This window comes from Ammospiza nelsoni, chromosome 5, assembly GCF_027579445.1.
Source record: "Ammospiza nelsoni isolate bAmmNel1 chromosome 5, bAmmNel1.pri, whole genome shotgun sequence".
NCBI lineage: Eukaryota > Metazoa > Chordata > Aves > Passeriformes > Passerellidae > Ammospiza > Ammospiza nelsoni.
The window spans coordinates 68,713,113-68,735,861 of NC_080637.1; the positions used below are offsets into that span (position 1 = coordinate 68,713,113).

Here is a 22,749-nt window from a genome sequence, read left to right on the forward strand (position 1 = left end):
TCTTCCCCCCTGCTCCACTCAGTGTGACAATGTCAGACACACCGGGAACACTGCAATTCCCACAGTAATCTGTCACGAATCTTCTATTCAGACACAAAAGCTGAACTGCACAACACTTCCAGGAGTGTCCCAAAAGGCAGAATTACTTCCTAATTCCTCTTTATAAGGGGTATTTCCTACATGGATCTGCTGCTGGATGCTCTGATGCCTCTAGAAGCCATGAGACAGCAGACTCTGCTTCTAGCACACACACATCCCAAATTTAAATCATAAAGGAGGGAACCAGTGAACAACTCTTAACTCAGTTCTGAACAAAAAAACACTTCTTAAAAATATAGGATCCTGTAAAGCACAATTTTATGGTGACACTGCAATGTTGGCCACACCAGAATATTTCATCAGTTAATGAGAATCTAATTATCTAATCTAATCTGCTTGTCCTGGGTTTGCCTTAATTGAATGCTTTGCCTTGAACCCACTACAATGCTTTAAAAACCATCTGTATTCACCTTCCATCAGCCACAGCTAAGAACACAGACCACTCTGCACATTCAGCTTTGCATTTACAATGTCCTCGGTGTGCAGAGGCACTTTGAAATAAAACCACAAACTTCCTAAAGCCAAGAGGGCAGTGTAAGGTAGATGCACAAAGGACAGCCCATACCAGTGCAGGTAGTTGATGGAATAGCTCCAGTGGTCCTCAATGTGCCAGCAGAAGGAGGAGAAGCACATCCCCACATACAGCCAGGGCACCTTCATGCCAGAGATGTCTGCATTGATGTGAGCAAGCACTGACTGCTCCAGAATGGGCATGTTGTTCAAGTTCCAACCAGAGAGAGCATAATCCTGCCAAAAGAGGAAAATTTGAACACATCAGAAGAACGTTAAGGACATCAAGTGCAGAAAAGGAAAGTACAAATGAAAACATCAACTTATCCATTTCTATAGTAGATAATGGGATATTTCCTGCAACAATGGAACACCAAAGCCAGAAATAATTCCTTAAATACCGTAGTCATCAAATAATCACACTAAGATTTTAGTAATAGTCCTAGTATTTCAACATAGCCCATCTTCTCTGGCTCAAGGCTGACACACACAGGTTTTGGTTTCTTCCCCATCACAAGACTGCAGGTTTTCTGGTAGAACAAAATACCAGCAATGCCAGCAGAAGACCTAAAGATACAAGTCTTCAGTAATACAGGAAAACTTAAAAACAACACAGTGAATCTCATGTTACTATTTCAGCTTTTTTTAAAACACCCATTTTACCATGCTGCACTGGATGCTGATCTCCTGTACAGATTATTTTAGAAAGTTTTCTCAAGGGAAGAAATTTCTTCACACTCATGTTTGAGAGGACAGCATCACCTGTTAAGCACTCTCACCTTTACTTTCAAATACACACAACTTGTTAAAAAAAAAACTATAATCCAGACAGCCTTAAAAGCCCACTACTGTGCTTTAGCATTAATCCACTTTCCACTTTTGTAAAAGTTGTAAGCACAGATTGATTGGGATTTTAGATATATCCCATAGCTGCTGAAAGGACTGGCCAGACCCTCAGCTCAGCCAAACATTGCTGCTGCTTCCTCTGCTCTAACACTACAAAGACATTGCAGTGAGTCAAAAGACTTAAGTGATCTGGTTAAGAAATTTTTTAAGAAGTATCAGTGCTGACTCACTAAGCAGCTACAGTCACAGCATAGCCAACAGAGGTACACACAGGAAGGTGCAGGAAGAGGTGGAAGATGATAGTGAACAGGATTACATCTTCAAGTGAGCAGTATAAATTGATTTGGGGCTGTGTAATCAGGAAACCACACCTTGACTTTGTCTGAATTTCAGCATACAAGCAGCAAGAAAATTGCTTTGCTACAGTAAGGTCTGAGGGAAAATAGGTAATACACTTACCAGATGAACTTGATAGAATTTCTTGTAATTGAATGCAGTATCTACATCTACATTATTACAGTATGTACACAGAAACAAGCTAAATCAAATTCGTTTGTTTCACTCATTAAGAACATCCTAAGAAGGACAGAATTATGTTTCTGTAACCAACTCTACAATGAAAAGGTTTGGAACAAGAAAGAAAAAATATTATTAAAGAGTCTCCTCATACTCAGACAAACTGCAACTACTTGCACATCTTTGCCTGCTAAGATTAAGTGATAGAAAACAGGTGTGACTTCAATCATGAAACAGACCTTGGTTACCAGCAACCAGATATGGAAAACAACCTCAAATATCAGATTAATGCCCTGCTCAAAAGGAATGTAAAAGCCTGAAACAATTTCTTCATGAAAAAACCCACAATGATTTCTGACCTAAAGTCTAAATGTGAACTCTTACACAGAGCAAAGAATGGGGTCAGTTTGCACATGCTGTTCCTCACCTCCTCCTCTGGCATCAGCTTTCGCCGGCCATCCTTCACTGGGAAGCCACTCCCAAAGTCCTTGGATGAGATATCAGCCCCATACTCCACAATAACATCTTCCTCTATGCTGCTCACTAATCTCCAGAATTCTTTTTCTACCAGCTCAGTGGGAACCATCTGAAAGCAGAAGAGAGGTTATGGTATGTGCAGATAACAGAAATTATCATTGAAGCAATAAATCACTATTAACTCTCCATGCATTTTCATACACCAAGGTCACTCCCCCTCTCCTCTCCATCTCTTCAAAGTCATAGTTTTGGTCTGTATTCCTCCATAATGGCTGGAATGTTTCAGAGAGAAGGAATAAACAGAAGATGGAATCACCAGACATACAGCAAAACACAGGGGGAAGAGGAGACAGCCAGCAGAAATTAAGCAGCAAAGAACAAACCAGCACCCAAATTCCAAACTATTTCAGAGGATAATGACCAGGATTTCTGAACAACAGTAAGGAAATCCAGATATAAAACTGTGTTCAGGAGTTTGATCTCCATATAACTGATCATTACTCTTACATGTATTCATTTATGCAGCTTATTCTTAAAATAAGCTTTGTTCCATGTCCCAGAGTTGTCTCATAAACTGGAGTCCTTAAAAGGTAGAGGCTTCATCAAGAATGCCCATAAATTACCAAAGAACCATGAGAGGACAAAGACCTAGGGGCTGAAGGCAGTCCACAGGACAGTGGAACTGGGCCAAAGCAGAAATTCTAGTTTGAAAAATGCTGCTGTGATGCATAACAAAAAAACAAAAAAACCCAAACCCACTGTGATTATCAGACAGATTCAGTCTATTGACTTGTCTACAAGGAAAGACTGTAAGATAAGAAAAACAAAGATTTATCCTCTGGACAAACTAAACCAAGACAAAAGGCATAGAGAGGGCAGGAAAAGGGCCCCTATGCCAAATGAGTAAGATACTTAGTCCAGTTTATCAAAAAGGGGCAAGAACATTAACTAGAGTGTGCCCAGTACAGTAAACTCTAACACAAGCAATAAAAGCTGTCTGCCCATTGCAAGGAAAGGGTAAAATGAATTTGAAATGAGACCAGATGCAAGCAAGCTAAATAATTTGTTTACATGTTTGAAGCTTATGGTGCCTCTTTAAACAAGGCTAAGATGTCTTAGCAAAAATCCAAGACCAGCTGAAAGCTCTTCTCTTTTTCCCTTACAAGGAATCCCAAGAAAAGCTGAAACTCACATGGACCGGCATGTTGAAATAATCAGACTTGAAGTTATCAGCCATTTCACCAAAGCTCTGGAGAGTATATTCCCTGACAGCTTGTTCAAATCCAAAGGCCTCTCGGGGTTTGTTGCATTCCTAGGAGACAGAACACAGAAATATTGTTCCCTGCAGCAGACTCTGACACAGTTACATTTTTAGCAAGAAGCCCTAGTGTCCATGTGAGTCCTTACCCAGCACAATGAGCTACCAGCTTTGAGAGTTTTCCAGCCCAGGCAGTCACACCACAACGGAAACCAGCCAGAATTAACGGCACAGAAGCTAATCTAACCCTGGAACCCCAGGGCTCCACACTTCTGCTTTGCTCTCCAAAGCTACATTTCATCAGCCACAGAACAAGACCGTGCACAAGATGCTTAGCCACAGGACATTTCTGTAGACACTGGAATCAAGCACCTGCAGAATAACTGCACAGGAAAAACCCCCCAAGTGTTTCAGTCTTATCAAGTCAGCAAATCATCAATAGATTTGACAGTCAAAATTTATAATAGGGAAGAGGAAAAAGGAAATTAGAACAGGGCAACACAGGCAGCAACTGACATGCCCCATCTGACAGAAAATCTTCAAGTCTTTCCCTGTTCTATCCCCATTCATCCTGAAAATGAAAAATACTGGTGCACATGTCAGCTCCTCTCCCCACTCATTTTTAGTGTGTCCTTCTCAGCTCCTTTGGAACTGACACTATGTTTATATATACAAGACAGTTTTACATCATCTTTGTGTTCAACATATCTAATACTCAGCTTTTCAGTCAAAGAAACAGGACTGGAAAGGAATTCATCAGTAGTTTGGGGTTTTTTTTCACCAGGAACTATCCTTAGACTATTCCCAACATGTATCAAAGTGGTTCTCAAATGGAGCCTGAGACAGACAATCTCCAACATCTGCAAACACTGTCAAATAATGCTGACCTAAATACATATAAAGAGCCCTTACCCCATTCTTCCCAGCTTCTGTTCCAGTACCCTGCTGTAAAATTACATTAAGGATCTGTGCACAATTAACATCTAAAGTAAAAACTGAGGGAAAAAGTACTGGTGAATACTTCAAACATCCTTTTGCTGTTACTTGTTTGCTTTCCAGTACACATTATAGTCATGTGTTTTCTCTTACCTCTTACTTCAATGCCTTTCCAAAACTTTTCAAATATTTTCTGTATCATTAGCTAGTAAAAAATTACATGACACCTTATCTTTCCTGGGTTTGTCCCTGCCTGCGTTTTTTTTCTTGGGCAACATCTCTTCCTGTTTTTACTAGCAATAATGAAATTTCTTGAGTTTCCACATTCTTGAACTGCTGCAGCCACTCCATTTACTACTATAGTCTCTAAATTAACTCCATATTAGATTGCTGCAGCTTCCTAATTCTTTATTGCTCCAACTTAAGAGAAAATGAAGAACTAGGTTGATCCACTCTCTGAGCAGCAGCCCAAAGGGAGTGTTTCACCTCACCCCTTGCCTGTAGCTATGAATTTCCACCTTTCTTTAAGCAGCATTTGCTGAGTTCATCTGACAACCTCAGCTCTCAGTGAAGGGTCAGAGCAGTGAGCTGCTCCAGCTCCTGTGGCTGCACAGCTCTGCAAACACCACCAGAAGGAACCAGCAGCAGCCAGCACTGAGGAAGGGCACAGGGGGGAAGTGGGCCTAGAAATGTGTGTGCTCAATTGCCCCTCTGGTAACACAGCCCCAAGAGTGAAAGCCACTCTTGTAATCACAGAGTTACAAACAGTAAGCTTCTTCCTCTGAATCCTACATATACCAACTTTCTGAGCTTGCAAAATTTGTTCCCTTAAGTCAAACATCAAACCAATCAAGTGATGTTTGCTGTCTGTTGATCATCTCAGAACTGGGTAGTTCTTTTTTGAGTAATGAAATTCAACTAGCTTCCACTTTCAGAGCATGAGCAGTTCCTTTTTTAGACTAAACCAAATCTAAAATAGCTGTAACAGAACTTTAGTTTTTTTCACTTTCTGCTACAGGCCATTCTGAACAATGCCAGAATGTGTTTCAAAGCTCCGTGTTATGCCTAAATTTCATACTTTATTTACTTCATAGTTTACAAATTGTGTCATCATTATGTGGAAACATCCATTACAACCCTATTTCTCACCCCTAATTTCACACTTCCAGATTACCAAATTGAGTTTCAGCTTCTAATGTACCAAGGTCAATTTTTTACCTGTCACATAGCCACATCAAAAACAAAGGTTATGCCCAAGCTCTAGAAGGAACGTTTCTCTCTCCTTATGGCTCATCAACCAAAACTCAAGGCTCATCTTGGCAATATTCCAAAACAAACTATGCATTCTACATGGATGGATTGCTGAACTGTTCTTCTCAGCTTTCCAGGTACACAAGTACACATACAAAGCTTCAGTAGCTCTTGAACTGTACCTCAGCAACACACTTGGGACACCTCCAGTCACCCTTGGGTACATCAGGAAGAGGAGGAATCAGGCAGAAGGTGTGATAGCTGTCATCACATCCATCACACAGCAGCAGTTTATCCTCGTTGTTTCCTCTACCACAAAATAAGCAAACATAGAGATCAACCTAGGGGGAAGAAAAAAGATAAAAGAGTTATAAGAAGTTTCTCATCCAGAGCCTGCCTTACTTAAGTTAAGGAACAAAGGAAGATATCCTGAAGTCCAATATATGAGCATCAACCCTGGTTTTTGAGAAGTATTGATAAGGATAGCTCCTGTTTCATTCCCAAAGCAGCACTATGTGGGAGCAGGAGAACTCTGGGTGCTGCAAAACAATTACCCAGTTCAGTTGGACTATCTTCTGCTATCTAACCCAAGCAACATCTCACTCATGTTATTCTAAGGCAAAAAAGTTACAGTTTTCAGAAGTCCCTCTCTTCAGCCCTCTTAGAAAAACAATTTAAACTAAATCTCTACAAAGACTGCATGGCTAAGGAAAATCTCAAAAAGACATTTCAGAAATGCATACATCACTTGCAACAGTACAGTGGTATCTCTGCAATGAAAAAGAGATCATAAAATCCACAAACCTACAGATTTCAATCGAAAAATTCATGAGAAAGCAAAGGAAGCCACATATAAATGTAAAAGCACCAACTTATTTCTCATTTTTTCCAAAGCAAATGATAAGAGAGAAGTATTAATCCTTATACAAGAGCAAACAGTTTTTGGAAGTTGTACAAGATAGTCTCTCAACAAAAACAACACTGACTGGGAGACATTCTCTGGGGCCAGAGAGAAAACCATACGAGGAGATTTCCAACTTTCTTTGCTCTAGCTTTCTGTACAGTGCAAAGAACTTTAATTAATAGAAGTATTTACTATAATACTGAAGAAGTGTAACAACCTAAATTTAAAAAACTTGGGTATTGTATTGTCTTTGAAAAAAAATTACCTTTTGTACAAGTTTTTACTAACAGCATGAACTTCATGAATGATACCTACTCCAAATTCTGCTACTACTTCCACCAGCCCCTGGCAATTCAGGCTGTGTGCATTTCCTTCACACAGCTCAAAGTAACACCAGAAGGGGTGGGGCTGTGTTTGGTGGGGTCTGTTAATTTAATCAAGATGTCACAAAAACATGTGCACTTCAGCTGATTAGGCTCAGGTGGATTAAATAGTTAATGACAAACCCATCTCCAGTTACACTGGCCTAGTTAAGTATGCAACCTCCCAGCTATGCAGTAATATACTTCTTAAGGAGGCTGCTCAGGTTTCTTGAGAAACTATTTTAAAAAATAATGCAGCTCTACTCAGAGGCATATCATTTTCCCCTTAAAAAAAAAAATCCATGCACACACCCTCATGGAACATTATGTCAGGCCAAAGCACCAAACCAGCTGCTTTTGTTGCAACTACATAGAAGGGAGGGAGGGTACCTCAGCAAGCACTTTCATATTCTCTTTCCAAAATTTAGCAATGCATGAAAATGGCAATCCTAAGTTTGCTGTGGTCCTCACTAGCTACCTCTCACTAGTAATACCTCCTTCTCTCTCAATTCCTATTAACATATGCAGCCTCTATGTAAGCATGGTGATGAAGCAAATACAAAAACTGCATTGAAATGGATATTCACAACAAGGAGACCTGCTGTGACACAACCATAACCACCTAAAATCCTGCTAGCCACATGATAAAAGTGTAACACTATGATGATATATAATTATATGCATCAATAAATCTGCATATATAAAAAGGTATATTTTACCTCCCAGTTAGTAATTCACAATGGGAGTAAATCACATGGGACTCCCATTTTCTTCATGGTGAAAAAAGGCCTTTCTTTATTCACATAACTCCTTTTCACACAGTTTATAAACCTCTTGTGGGACTCCAATTGGTTAGTAGTTTTCTTGCCAATTACTTTTATTGGTTAGTAACAAATTACTCTGTATTGATTGGTCACTCAAACTCTCAGTGTCTAGGTGCAAGGACAGTTGTTTGTGAAAGAATTTTCATTTTTCTATCAAACAGTGCAAAGACAGTTAATGCAGGTGCAGGTTATTTTTTTACCCAGGAATAGATTATTATGTTAACAATTGCTCACAACAGGATTGCTTTCACATGGGAACTTCCAAAATGCCAGCTCTGACAAGGCCAGACACTGATTCCAGGACAGAAGGCTTGATTTTATGAAGCCTTTCTTTACGATTTTTCTACCTTACTGCAACAATTCCCCAAATGAAATCAATTTCATAGCTAGCACTTAAAAAAAAAAGATAAATAAATGATGGAGAAATATACACAAAATTGCACCACAATACTTTTCAGCCCAGTGTTATAGGAGGTAAATGCATCACCAGTGCATTTAGGACTGCTTTCCTTGTCCAAGTATTGAAAAAAAGTGTGGAACCAAAGTGTACTAAGTCACAGAATTTCCAGATATGTGAGTTTTAGCAATACAGTTTCAAAATAGTTCTGTTGTTAGAGCATTTTTGTTTTCTCTTATAAATACAGATTAAATGAAAAGAGTAAATAATAGTGCTCCATAAAAAAAACCCTAAGAGACTAGACAAAGTATTTTAAAATTAAAACATAGTTAAAATTATCAAATTCACTTGGCCTAGGAAAGCCATATACTCAGAAGTTGTAGCACAATTGAAAAAATTCAAGCCACACAAATCCTAACTGATCTGCAATGGCATAGTGATCTGGTTTTTAAATATCCAAATTCTCCCAATTTTTCTGCCCCATATAAAAATGTGATTACTAGAGTCTTTAGGTTGCCTTGGCCTTCCATTGTTGAAATTTCAGATAAGCTTTTGTAAGTGTTCCCAGGTTAAGAGGAAAAAAAAAAGGAACAGCTGAATCCTAAGTGAAGAGTCTGATTCTTTAGACAATAAAAGCACAGCTCTTCATTCATGGCTGCACACGCACGTTAAGTTATGACACTTTAAAAGCAGGAAGTCACATTCTATGAAAGGCATTAAGAACAACTGCACATTGCTTTTCCATGGGCAAACATCAGAGAACTAAATGTTTTGGTTTTCCCATTCAAATTCAAAACAGAAAAGACACAAGATGTGGAATTGCTAAAAACAAACTCCTAAAGTAGTGGAGCACCTCAGAATCTCTTCTGAGGAAAAGAAGCATTATTATAGTTGTTCTACTAGGGGCAGCTCTAAGAAAAACTGAAATATTGAAGGCATTCAAGCATGTAGCAAGTATGATCAGCAAAAAAGCTTCACATTGCAACAGCTTTGCTGTCCAAAAGATGAAAACAAAAGCCTTGAGCACAGATTGTTTTCCAAAATACTGTTCTTTCTTCCCATAACAGCATCATCTGCTGCAGCACGCACTCATTCATCTCTTTGGAGGGGGGGGATTCTTTCAGAGGAAAAAGAAAAATCTTACTAAATCAATCAAGTCCTTCCTATCAGAAATCCCAGCAAAGGCATCAGACTTACAAAGTTGACAGAGAGGGTTCCTTTGCGCTGCCTCATCTGCATCCCAAACGCCTCCGATCTGGTTCCCTTGCGCCTTCGCGTCACCTCATCTGGAGGGAAAATGAAATTAAATGTCATTAATGTGACATCAGATAGACTTCACTTGTAAAAGCACCACAGACATCCAGCCTGGCACCCTGCCTTTCAGATCAGAAACTACTGAACAGTCCAAAGAAAGCCAAATTGTCATGTTATATCTGGCCAATCTAAAATCACCAGGGATTAGGAAAAACATCTTTTGTTTATCCTCACAGGTGATCCCCATGGCCTCATGAAAAACAGTGAATTAAACACCTAAGTTGTGCACTTTGCTGGCAGGATCAGTTTCAGTACTTTTAAATCCTGCTTCTCCTTTCAGTCACTCAGTTCATGGAACAGCTGCTTAATTGTTATTGTTACTATATAATACATCAAGAGCTGAAACTCTGCCAAGTTATATGAAGCACTCAGTAAATCTCTGGTGAATGAAACCCTAGAACACTTAGCTTTCTTTTTCCAGTTTTCATTTGCCTTCTTCTTAACACTGTCTCTAGAGACATTCAGGAAGATTTACAGTCTCACTGAAAGCAAAGAACTCACAGAAAGCTAAGAGCCCAATTTAATTACCCTCTTTATCCTTTGCTCCCAATGCCAGTCCCATCATCTTGGGTCCAGCTCCAAAGATCTGCAGCTTCTTCAGTTCGGTGTTTCTACTCATTTCTCCAGCCTCTGCCTAAAAATAAATACAAGACCACATCAGCACAAACCATGAATATTCCCCATCCAGGTTCCTTCACAATTTGTTTCTATTCCACTCTCCCAGAATATGTGCTCATCAAAAGAAGCAGGCCTGAAAAGATATGATTATCTGTTCCTAAAGGCAATGAACATATGCAAATGGAGTAAGAAAGAGAATTTTTGTCCCAAATTTCCAAATTATTTCCCATCTAATATTCTAAATCAACTACAAGTGACCTCTACACCAAATAAAAGAACTAGGTTTGACATTTTGCAAAAAATAATAAGACTGCCAGAGCAACTTTTCCCAAAATCACTATGATTCACTCAAGTGCCTGGATCTTAATGCAGTTTCAACAGGATTTCCTTATCTGCTTCCCTGAGTAGATACATCCACAGGACACTAATGAGATCCAACCAACTCTCTTAAGCTTGGCTGCTTCTGGGCTTATTTGTGATGAAATGTTGTGAGTACAATTCAGATCACAGCTACTCATGTTGCAAGCTCAAGATCAGAAGTAAAAGGACCCATTTGGTGACAGCTCCATGCCCCTGCCAGCGATGTTTACTGAGTCTTCTGCTCTAATGAACTTCTTTCTGTTTCCCATTACTGACCTACCTCATTTTCTCACATCACTACCACTAATCTAACAACAAAAAGAAGAAAAAGAAGAAAATATTCTGCTTTTATCTGCAACACAATTACCTTGGCATTTTTCTTTATGCTGCCTCCTTATAGTTTGAAAAATCTCTCTGATGTGGTACAGGAGGCCACTAAATTCTCACTGTTCAAAAACCTCCTCCTGAAATTCACTGATCTTAAAAGATCTCAGCAAGACTATCAATTTTGAAGGTGGGCATGTAATTTTAAAGACATTATTCTTCAGTTGTATCCTGATGTATCCTGATGATACTTCATCTGTTATTTTTCAAAGTTACAGCCTGATATCTCATGCCGGTCCCTTGGGGTGACCTGCCTTTCAAGTCTTTAATCAATTATTAAAAAAACCCAAAAAATATATTCTTAAATGGTGTTTAACCTAAGTTCTAATACACTGGCAATAAACATTAAAAAATATTATTCTTCTGCCTTAATCAGTTGTTTTTCTTGCTTCCAGAAGACATTTGAAGATATAGTTTGCTATGCATTATTACTCTAAAGAATTTTTAGTGATATTTACAGTCCCTGTTCCCACTGAACTGGGTATGCATCATGCTAACAGGCATCTTTCCAACCTAATTACTGCTCATATTCTTATTTTGAACATTTATATATTCCTATTAAATTATTTGCACTTTATATGTGACCAACTCTGTAAGCCCACTGTGCAACCATGCAAATTTTTCCTCACCAATTCCTCACTTTTTGGCTAACAAACCATAAGGAAACACACCAGAGACTTCCTAGTTCCTCATTTTCCATTTGAAATTCATTAACAACTCAACCATTCCCTCAACTAATAGAACCTGACAGAGTCAACCCACATATTTCAGCACAGACAATTTCCTCAATTATGTCCACAGACACAATTCCCTCAATTTCTCCTAGTATTGTAACCAAGGATAGTTTTCTCAATGAGATATGAAAAACAACTTTATTATCATATTTAATAAAAGCAAATCATTAACATGCAGCAAGGAAGTTTTACACCTCAGTTTAAAAATTCATTACCTAAATATATTTTCATAACTCCTCAGCTCAGATTTACTTGGATACCACTAAACCTTAGTGGATGAAATCCATTCATGTTTAAAGAGCTCCAGAGTTTTGAAAAAGAACAGTTTGCACATTGGAAGATAAATGTTTTTTAAAAATCAGATTCCCGTGTAACCTCATGAACACTGACCAGATATTGACACTTAAAGGTGTAAATACCAAAAGTATTCAGAAGCCCCACTGAGCATTTTTCTGCTGTGTCCTTCAAGACTGTAAAACAAACCAAACTCACAACTGTGAGTGCATGGAAGCAGCAGCAATCCTTGCCATTCTCTCACTGCTAACAACACAAAACTCCAGCTCACTTTTGCATTATTGTTTCTCTACACAATTGAAATTAACTTGATTAAACTGTGATTCTGCTCTTATCTCCTCTTTGTCCTGAAGGATACAGACTGTCTTTTACCTTCTCAACTGAAAGTACAAGCCAAGGGTTTTTATTGGGCCAAGCCTAATAACACAATCCAGTTACACTGGATTCACTCACTATTCTCTTGTCTCACCCCTCATCAATTCTGAAACATTTGCAACCCCACTCCTCCACCCCCAATGTACAACAATTACAACCAGTAACCAAAATATTTACATGTTTGGGGCATTTGTCAGCATCTCCCAGAGTTCTTTTGTTTCATAGTTATTGACATGGAAAGAAATCTTTCAAGCAAAAAAACCCTGAAGCTTATTTTACTGCGTTATTCTGCAATCATAAAGAAAGCTGAAAGCAGATTTATTACTTAGAATTGTTTTTAAGAAAATTCTCTGGACATTAAGTTAATGTCCTTTGAGAAAACAGCACTTTTTGTTCCAGTACTGCAATTCTTCACCAGAAATCACCATGACATAGCCTCATTAGACAAATCCCTTGTCAGCTAAAATACACCCCAACAGATCATCTACGAAGACACTATTATCCTTTTCTAAGAAAGTATTCTCCTAAATTTAAGCTTTCCTTAAGGATATTCTCTTTTCCTAATCTGAATTAATTTACTTTTATTGTCATTTTCTTTACAAGTCTTTAGGAACTCAGCTGCCTTTCTCCAGCTTTTATTTGTGAAAGCTTTCTTCAGAGAACACAGAATAAAGCATTAAGTTAATTTTCTGAACATAACTGCTCACCATCTAATTACTCCGTTCCTATTCAGAGACAATGTTTACAACTGACATTTGACTATAGTATCCAGAGATTCTCAAGCTATCCTTCACAGAGGACATCCATTGCCTATTTTATTTCATTTTTCATGTTCTCAAAAAATCCCGAAACTTGCTTTTTAAACGTCTCTCACCCCCTTCTACTGCTGAGGATGTTTCTCTATTTCAGTAATTTCTGAATACTGTATTTATACTTCCTTATTAATTGCCCATTCTAAGGTAAGTTATCTGCAAGAAGATGCAGAGGATCTTTGCAAACTACTTCTAGCCCTTGGAAAAGATCTGAGGATCTGCAGAGGTCTGTGGAATTATCCATGCTCACTAACCAGGCACTGGACTACTTGGCACACCACACACAAATCATTCAGATGTTTCAGCTAGAGCAGAATGACATTTATTTAGTAGGTTTTTACATTACTTGCATATTACTGGCTCTCTAAAGATTGTTTAGACAACCTCTGGTCCAATTCCAGGTATGCATTTCAGACAATAAACAGAGTCCTGCCTACAATAAAAAGGTGCACTGAAATCTGGAACAATGTCTCCATGTTCTCAGATATTTATTTTACCCTGCTAGCCTTTCTGGATACTGAGGAAAAATCTGGCTCTAAATGCTGCTCCAGGGATGACTTAACATAGTTATACACAGCTTCCAACACAGCCAAAACCTACTTCTTCTGAATGTGCAAGTAGGATGAGTTTTTTCTGTATTCAAGAACTCACATCAGTCATTTTAGTAACTGTAATGCTTAAAAGATAACCTGCAAAAAATAAATATATTTACATGCCTTTTATTAGGCTTGTAGCCATGTTATCTAAATAAAATTATCCCTTATTTCTGAACTGCAGGCCCTTCAAACAAAGTGAAACACCTTTACAGTGCCAGGATCACCGAAGAATCATCTTTCCAACATGGAGAAATGACAAGTTCCATTAATTCTGCTGAAATCGGCAGGAAAAAAGATCCCACAGAAGTTTGATAAAACAGTGACACTTTTACACCATGTGTGAGAAAAAGGACATACTGGTATTTCAGCATAAGATTCATTCAAATCCAAAGAAGAATTCCACATACCAAATGACTGCTGAAATTTCTGCAGCACTCTCAGATCTTCTGGATAGCTCACTACCAATACTTTGAGAGATCTGGGAAGATCAACAAGCCTGGGACTGCTTGTGTAATGCACTGCTATATGGCTATGAAAAATAACTTCAGGTCAGCTTTAGCAAGCTGAGAAAACAAACTAAAAAAAGACAACTCATCTGAACCATCAGAGAAAGAGACAAAAAATTATACAGGAAAACATCAGAGAAGGAGGCAAAAAATTATAAAGGATACTCAAATACCTCTGTGACAAGAAAGGTGCACTGTAGCAAAAAAGCAGTTAAAGAGGATTTGAAAAAACCTTGTGGTGCTGGAGCTAAGTCTAGAATAGGATGAAGCAAGTAGGAAGTTGGTTGCATATAAATCCAGCTTTCACCCACGCTCTGCTGATAAGCCAGCAGACTCCATGTGAAAAGCCTCAGGATGCTGCCTGCAAGGAGTATCTCTGTCAGAAGGGGAAGGCCTGATTTAAATAGTGCAACAGAGCCATCAGGGCAATACCTCACAATTATTTTCAGTAAGATAGCAATTCTAAATGGTGGTCATTCAGTCTGAACTCAGATTTTCTCAGGAGTTAATATCACCTACTAGAATATCAGAAATTCCTGTAACACCAGTAATTCAGAAAAATTGTAGAGCTCCTATATAGTTGCAGCCATCACTGATCATGTCCTCACACATCTGTTTCAGTTCTTCATAAGTTCCTGCAGTACTGCCCAGCTTGAGATAGTTAGTCCCACATGCAATTCCACAATTAATCATTACTTACATGAATTTGCATTTATGTCTTCAAGAGGCATCTTTTAAAAAGGTTTTTAAAAGTTCTAGAACTTTGTACAAGCAGAAGCTTTAACACCAACTCACAAATAGCTTTCTGTCTTGTTTTCACAAACACATTCCTTACCAATGTACTTAGGCCACTTGTGAGTAAACAAAAAAGCAACTTTTAGAAGTTTTGACACAAATAGTGCACATGCTGTATCAAACCAGATCTCAGAGTTACAAACTGAGTTACTTCTCTGGATTTTAGTTAAATGAAGACTGCTTCCCAGTGGTGCTTCTGAGCAGGTTCCCAAAGGCTGCTGCACTGGTGGGAGAAATAAGAGCTGATCAACAGCAATACCTGGGATTTGACACGCCTGGTTCTCTTCAGCATAACATTCATCCTTGAAGCCTGCTTTGGGGAAGCTTGGGCATCTGAACTGAGGTCCTCAGCCTCCACTTTTTCCTTAAGATCCAAGTTAGGCTTTTGGATGCCCTAGAGGAGCAGAGCACAGGACACTGTTGGTCAGGCAGTGCTAATCATCCCACAGCCCATGAATCATTCTGTGTGCTAAGAAACGGGATGAGTGAAGTCATACAGACCATTTGGAAAAGAGGCCAATTAATTCATTCACCCTTCAAATAAGAAAACTGACTCCCAGCTAGCAGGTTATCAAGAGAAAAATAAACATTTTCACTTAAGCATATCATATTTTGCCTTGTTTTCCTTCCCAACATGGCTGGCTTCAGTCCTATAAAGAAATACCAGAAAATAACTACACAAGGTCACGTCACAACTTCTGGCCTGTCACAGATAACTGCAAGGGTGGTTCTAGCTTTGCTGGCACAGCTGGAGCTCCTAACAGCACTGACCCCCTGTCCCAGTTTGACATGGAGTAACAGAGCACTCTGTGTGCCTTTAGGTAGCCTGTTCACAGCATGAAAGATGAGCATCTCACCATGAGGCTGACCCCAGACTGGAAGAGCTCGTAGGGATACAGGATCCGTTCATAGTGAGACTTGAGCAAGGAGCCCGTGCCCTTCCCTGGCAGGTAGCCAAGCCTACTCGCCACTTTAGACCATTTCTTCTCTTTGGTCACCACTTCAAAGCCTCCTTTGTTGGCAACAATCTGAAATAAATAAGAAGTTCAGGGTTTTGAGCTGCTCTCACCAGTTTGTGTAAAGCAAGAATCAATTAAACCAATCAAATGTTAAAAGGGTCCATAAAAAGTGACAGAATCCTGAAATTACCTTTCATTTCCTGAAAGACTAGTCCTTTAATAACAAATTTTAAGTTATAACTTAGCTATTCTTATTGCTTCATATATTTAATGTGATTTTTAGTTTATTAGCAAATGTAAACTACATACTATCTGTGACAGGAGGAGCCCAATAGTTAAGGTTTATCATGTGCTGGAGAAAAGATACAAAACCTGCCACAAGAACACACTGAACAGTTAACCCTCACCAGACTTGTGCTCTGCTGTAAAACAGAGTCTGGCCAGCAATAAAGCCCATTTTAACAGACCCCAGGCAGAAGGGAGTCTTGGAGCTCAGAACTCTCACAAAACCCTGAAGGGAAAAGATACTACTATAAAAAGAGGGAAAAGTAAATCTACCTTCCAACTCAGTCCAGTTATTACACATGGCTTCAATTGGTTTGAGACCAGTAATTCACACACAGAACTATCACTGCTCACATCTATATGGACATACAATTAAAAACAAGACCATTTGTCTGCAAGCTATGTAACAGCATATGAGTTGCTTCCTCCAACACACAGGCCACATTTCCACTGCCTCCATTCCTTTTCATTTCACTGCCAAACAAGTTAAAACACAAATGGATTATAATTCCATTCATATTATTGTAAAACTAGTATCATTTTTACAGCAGTGTAGTTTTCCATTGCATTTCTTTACACATGAAGACAAAATTTCAAGCTTAATGTTTCACATACGGTTAGAAACCTCAAGGAAAAACATTTTATTACTGGAGTGAAATTTATGGTTTGCTTGTGAGGCTGAGGTAAAATGAGAAGTCTAACTGTGACAGTGACAAGCAAATTCATTAATTCTGGTTTCTCCTATAATCACACAGAGTTACACTTAAATAAAACAATATTATTGATCGTTATTTTTCAGAATTTACAGAAAAGCTCTAGAAAAACCTTTTAAAATGAAACCTGTCCTAAATTTCAACTTCTCTTTAAAATTTCCAGGAAAACTTGTTTTCTAAAATTATCTAAGCATGAACAACAGCAAAAGAAGCCAGTAACGAACCAAACCAACTCAGAGCTGCAAATCTACAGCCAATTGAAATGTTCCAACTCACTACAGTGACCCAGATATTCTCCAGTACCTCTCTGATATTCTGCATATCCCAGTAAGCCACCACAGACACAAAAAGAAAAAAATACAGGAAGACATTTTATCAGCCCTTCCAGACTTTCCAAAATACTTGACTTTTTCAAAATGAAAATATACTCATTTGCATTTTTACTTACCTAAGAGAAACAAATCTTGATGGGGAATGGAAACTGATGCTCTAACCTAGAAGCACTAGAACTACCAGAACTTCGGTCTTTTCCCTGCAAGAAGAAATCTACCTATTTATATTTATTAGCATTATAGACTTATTTATTATAAGCCTATAATGGTACATTTATTTTGCCAGTGCAAAACCAAATTCCAACAGAGACTTGCGCATAAACTTTGAAAGAAGTTTGGTGTGTTCACCAAACATAACTATGGAAATATTCATTTCTAGCCAGCTTTAAGCCAAGTCTGTTTTGGAAAGTAAAGTTAAGTATTCCTGCAGATGACATGATATATTTTTAAAGACGTGTTTATAAAAACCTCTGGTAGAAAAAAGGAAGGAGAAACTGCAACAGTTCATGACAGAATTGTTGATCAGAGCTGAAATGCACACAAGCATATTGTTGCCTTCCCAAAGAACAGCTCAAACTCCTGCAGCTCCAGCACATGTAAAAATGGAGAACTGAAAACCAAGAGGCCAGCTGACACCAGGACATTCAGGCTAAACAAGGTAATAAATACCTGCTGTATGGAATCCAACCAATCCAGCCAAAGGTAACTAATTTAATTACACTGTGATGTGTTTGCCATAAACATTCCAATTAGAAATGTTTTTTCACTGTATTTTCCCAGTTATTTAATCTCTGGATTAATGAGATTAGCACTGTAACACAAGCCCTTCCTCTTGTTTGGCTTCTTGAGCTGCACTGAAAACTGAAATCCCTGTCTGCCTAAGGCCTACAAATACTTACCTTGCTCAAACCATACAGATCCAGTATTTTTCTCTCAACCACAGGGATTTTTAAATTGGATCCTTGGAGTTCCCAAAATTTTGCTAACTGATCCAAGAAGTCCAGTTTCACTCTTGTCATTGCCTGGAATCAGTAAAGGTAGACAATCATGTATGTTCAAAACCAAATGTGACAAAATCTTACAGTCCTGAGAGAAAACAAGGTAAGTTTTTATAGTGTTTCAATTTTCAACATGCATCTTGGAAGGGGAGGTATTTCTTTGTCAGGTAAAAAAAAATCCCTAAAAATAGAAATATTTTTAAAAAGAACAACTTTACAAAAAGAAAATTACATATGCTTTTCTCTCTGCATTTAAGACACTATCAATTAAATTCCTACCAAATAATTTCTTGGTCTGAAAGCAAATGCATGCTTATGAAATAATCAGCATTCCAGGGAGAAACACAGGAACAATTATTAATTGTGACCACCAAGAGAACACTGCATTTGACCTGAAGCCATGGAGAAGAGTTCTAAAACAGAATGACAAAACTAAGATTATGGGTGTGTAGTTTGAATAGAAGTGTGTAATATCACATGGTAGAAAACCTAAGAGTTTCAAGTTTTAGAATATAGTAATATATATTAAAAAAAAAGAGGTTTTAGGGTGGAGGCTGGTGCTTCTTTACCTTCTTCTTCATGGGTTTGGGTGGTTTTGTGTAATCAGATAAAAAGTCTGCATTGCAGGTGGTTGGTTATTAGGTTAAAAGTAAAAATAATTGTCATTTCTTAATTAGAGATTAAAAGGCCTTGTAGAGAGAAAAGGCTCCATTTTTTTAGTTTGTTAGAGTGAAGTGCTGTAGAACTGATGGCTTGTGAGACTGTAACACAGATAAGCACTAATAAACATCTCAGTCCAAACAAGAAACATCATCCCATGCATTTATTTAATCCCAACCCTGGCAAAAAGAAGTTAAGACTCAACATACTGGTGGTGTGAACAGAACAATTATTGGTGGAGAAGAGAGGAAATACCACCAGATTTTATATATGCCAGTTTTTATATATGCCTTATCCACACAAAGGGCCTGTTCTCTGAGTACCCAAATCACTTTCCATAAGGAGCCCCATTTACAAGCCAAATGACATTTTGGTATGTGAACAAAGCAAGGCTTTGAGAAATGTTGCAGAGAAAAGGAAAAACCAGGACAGAATGGAGGTCATACTGCTTTCAAGACAGCTCACATAAGGCTTTAAATCATAAAATTAAGCAGCTATAATAAGCCTATAAAAATAATTTTAAGGCTTAAAAGGCATTATTACGACAGCGTGAGGTAACCAGAGGCATCAGAGCAGCAGGAAATATTTTAAGAGGAAAAAATTGCCTGTGGAGCTCTGAAGGCTAGACACTGGCTGCTCTTACTACACACATGATATTTGGAATTCATTCTAGACACCACCAGGTGAATGTGAAAAACTCCTGTGGTTATTTTGGGTAATAAAATAAAAACCAGATTTATCTCCAAGCAAGGCAGAGTTATTTTATACAAACTCTGCCACTGCCAAATATAAATATTAACATCATCTATGGGCTTCTAAAGTGTCCCCCCTCCAGAAACATGCAAATCCCAAGCAGGGATATCTCTTTCTTTCAGAGCAAACACAAAATTATATCAACAGTGGAAGATCTCACCTCCAGTTCATTCAGGCGCTGAATTCGTGGAGTGAAACGAAAACTTTGCACTTCACATGCAAATGGAGGCTGCCAGTCCTAAACAGAGACAGAAAGACATTTTACTGCTTCCAGAAACTTCTCTGCAAAATGCACAAAACCAAACACCCTAATAATGCCTGAGTAAACAAGCTTCCAATAGTAAATTAGTTTCTAAGAACAACTGGTGATATCACTTTCCAATTTTAAGACATTTTTGTGCTTATACAACAATGTTCCTCCCACCATATTTTAGTCTGAAGAAAGATCCTCACAGATTCAAAAATGTCAAAGAAAATAAGGTTGAAAGCATCTCAGTATGCATTACCTCATGCTAAGCTTAAACACAAGACACACTCTGTAGCTGGTTGGTTGTTTATTTATTTTAAATAAAGAATCCATATATCCTGCACAATGAAAAATCCTCAGTGTCAACAGCAACAAAGACTAAATCAGGCACATCTTAACATTTTCTGCTTGTCCACAGTCACTTCAATAAAGACAAGGCCACCAGTCAGGAGCCCAATTCTTTAACAGGAATCGAGCATGAAATTATGACTTTCTCAGCACTGTCAGGGGTCGGTGCAACCACAAGTGCCTCCCAGCCCCATCTCACAGAACTGTGGTACAACATAAAACAAGTTTTTTTAAAATAATTTTTTAAAAATTGAGCTTTTTAGCACATTTTACCCAAGCTTCAGTCACATCAGATCTACCTGGCAGCGACTACACTACGCCATTACAGGTGGCCAAGCCACACAATCTGCTGCAGCACATAAAGGCCTCGAGCACAACCTTAAATATTTACAGCTTCTATTAACAGGAAACAAGCAATTAATCAGTCAGGGTAGTATGAAATGTGTGATTAAGCAATTATTGCAGGTGGCAAATCAACCTGACACGTGTGAAACCCTGCAGGGCAAGCGGCTCAGCAGCCCCAGAGGAACACCAATGCATCCAAGAGCCGGGAAAGTTCCACTTATCCTCAATGAGCAGGACCTGGATCTGCTCCTTGTGGCCTCCCAACCTGAGCTGTGCAGCTTATTTTGGAAAGGGCAGCCCCTTGGAGGTCAAGCTTTCACCGTGTCATTGAACCAAGTGAACGCATTCCGGGAACCAAAACAGGTCAGGAGAGAGCCGTGAAACCCAATCAGCAATCCCCACACCCTCACTGCTCTCAGCTACACGCTGTCTTTTCAGGCTTTTGCCTCTCTCACTGCTTTCAGCTGCATTTAAAGTTTACTTGTACTTTAACAATTTAATGATGAAAGTGCCTTTTGCCAAGCTGTCTGATGGGCAGGTGACCCTAAGGAACCACCAAGCCGTCGGAGAGATTGAGCTGCTGCCTCCTGAGAGCTGTGCACAAACAACACCCGTACACGAACAGGCCGGCCCCCTCCTAACAATCTAAAAATTATACTTATGAATAATGACACACAACGAATAAATAACCTTCCTTCTCTCTCTTCCCCGCCCGCAGCAAACGCCCGATTTCACCTCCAAAGCCTTCCAAAGCTGACTGCTGGCGTTGTGGAAGCAAAAATAGCACCGAGTCCCGGGCACGGCCGTGCACTCACTATTCGCTTCCCAGCTGCTCAGAGCAGCCTCTACAAACCCCGCTCGGAGGTCAAAGATTCTACAGGTTCCTCGGCGTGCCCGGCACGGACACCGCGGCCTCTGGAGAGCGGCACACGAAGCCCTGAACGAGCGCGGAGCCTGCGCGGCCCCTCACGGGCCAGGCCCGGCCACCGAGGCCCGGCCGCTCTCAGCCCCCGCGGGCGGGCGGTACCTTGGGGGGCCGGATCTTGCAGATGCCGGTTTTCTCGGCCAGGCCGCGGATGCGGCCGATGAAGCCGAGCGGGTCGCTGAACTCCTCCCAGCTGGGCTCGAACACGGGGCACTCGGGCGGCGGCACGAACTCGGCCGCGTAGCGCGACCCGCCGCCCCCCGCCATGGCCGCAGGGGGAGGGGGGCGCCGCCGCCGCCGGGAGCGCAGGGCGGAGAGAGACGGCCGGGGAGCTCAGGGGCTGGGCCGGGGAGCGAGGCGCATCCCCCGGCGGCGCTGCCGGGCGGGGCGGCGGGATGTGCTGCCGAGAGCCGCTGGCGCCGTCCCGGCCGGGACCGCTGCCCCCGCCCGAGCCCCGCTCCTCGCGTCCCGGCCCGCCGGAAATGACGCGCCTTTCTAAGCCCTCCCCGGAAGTTTTGGGATGTTGCCTTCCGATCCAAAAAGTAGTTCCTCCGCCGCGCTATTTCTGGAGAGGTGGCTCCCGCGCTCGCCGCTCCCGGGGACGCCCCCGAGACAGACGCCAGCGCAAATCCGCCCCGTCCGCCGCCCCTCCGGCTACTGTGCCGGGGCAGGAGGGACCGAGGACCGGAGAGGGCGGGGCCACCGCCACTTCCGCCGCGGAGGAATGTGCGACGAAAGCCAAGCGATTCACTTCCGGTTCCGCGGGTCCGCGTCGCCCATTGTCTATACCGGACGTCAGGAGCGCCAGAGGCCCCGCCCCCTCGTGGCCACGCCCCACTACAGGCCCCGCCCCTGCCCTCAGGGGCGGTTGGTGGCGATGGAAGGTGCCGGAATGGGGAAGGGACCCACAAATAACACAGAATGCGACTGCTGGCCCTGCACAGGACACCCCAACAGTCACACCGTGTCCCTGAGACCATTGTCCAAACATTTCTTGAGCTCTGGCAGGCTGTGCT

General features: G+C 40.4%; 1 protein-coding gene across 2 annotated transcripts in view; it reads right to left on the reverse strand.

Annotated features, from left to right (window-relative positions):
* KDM5A (lysine demethylase 5A) overlaps window positions 1-22,156 on the reverse strand; it is a 49,210-nt gene extending 27,054 nt beyond the window's left edge. For both annotated transcript variants that reach the window (XM_059471647.1, XM_059471645.1), the window contains exons 1-11: window positions 21,836-22,156; window positions 20,029-20,106; window positions 18,357-18,479; window positions 16,026-16,196; window positions 15,428-15,562; window positions 10,223-10,328; window positions 9,578-9,666; window positions 6,076-6,234; window positions 3,641-3,760; window positions 2,399-2,557; window positions 665-846 (exon numbers count right to left, since the gene is read on the reverse strand). In XM_059471647.1, coding sequence (XP_059327630.1) covers window positions 665-846; window positions 2,399-2,557; window positions 3,641-3,760; window positions 6,076-6,234; window positions 9,578-9,666; window positions 10,223-10,328; window positions 15,428-15,562; window positions 16,026-16,196; window positions 18,357-18,479; window positions 20,029-20,106; window positions 21,836-22,000 — 1,487 coding nt within the window. In that variant the 5' untranslated portion in view covers window positions 22,001-22,156. The remainder of the gene's footprint in view (window positions 1-664; window positions 847-2,398; window positions 2,558-3,640; window positions 3,761-6,075; window positions 6,235-9,577; window positions 9,667-10,222; window positions 10,329-15,427; window positions 15,563-16,025; window positions 16,197-18,356; window positions 18,480-20,028; window positions 20,107-21,835) is intronic.
* Window positions 22,157-22,749: the final 593 nt, after the last annotated feature.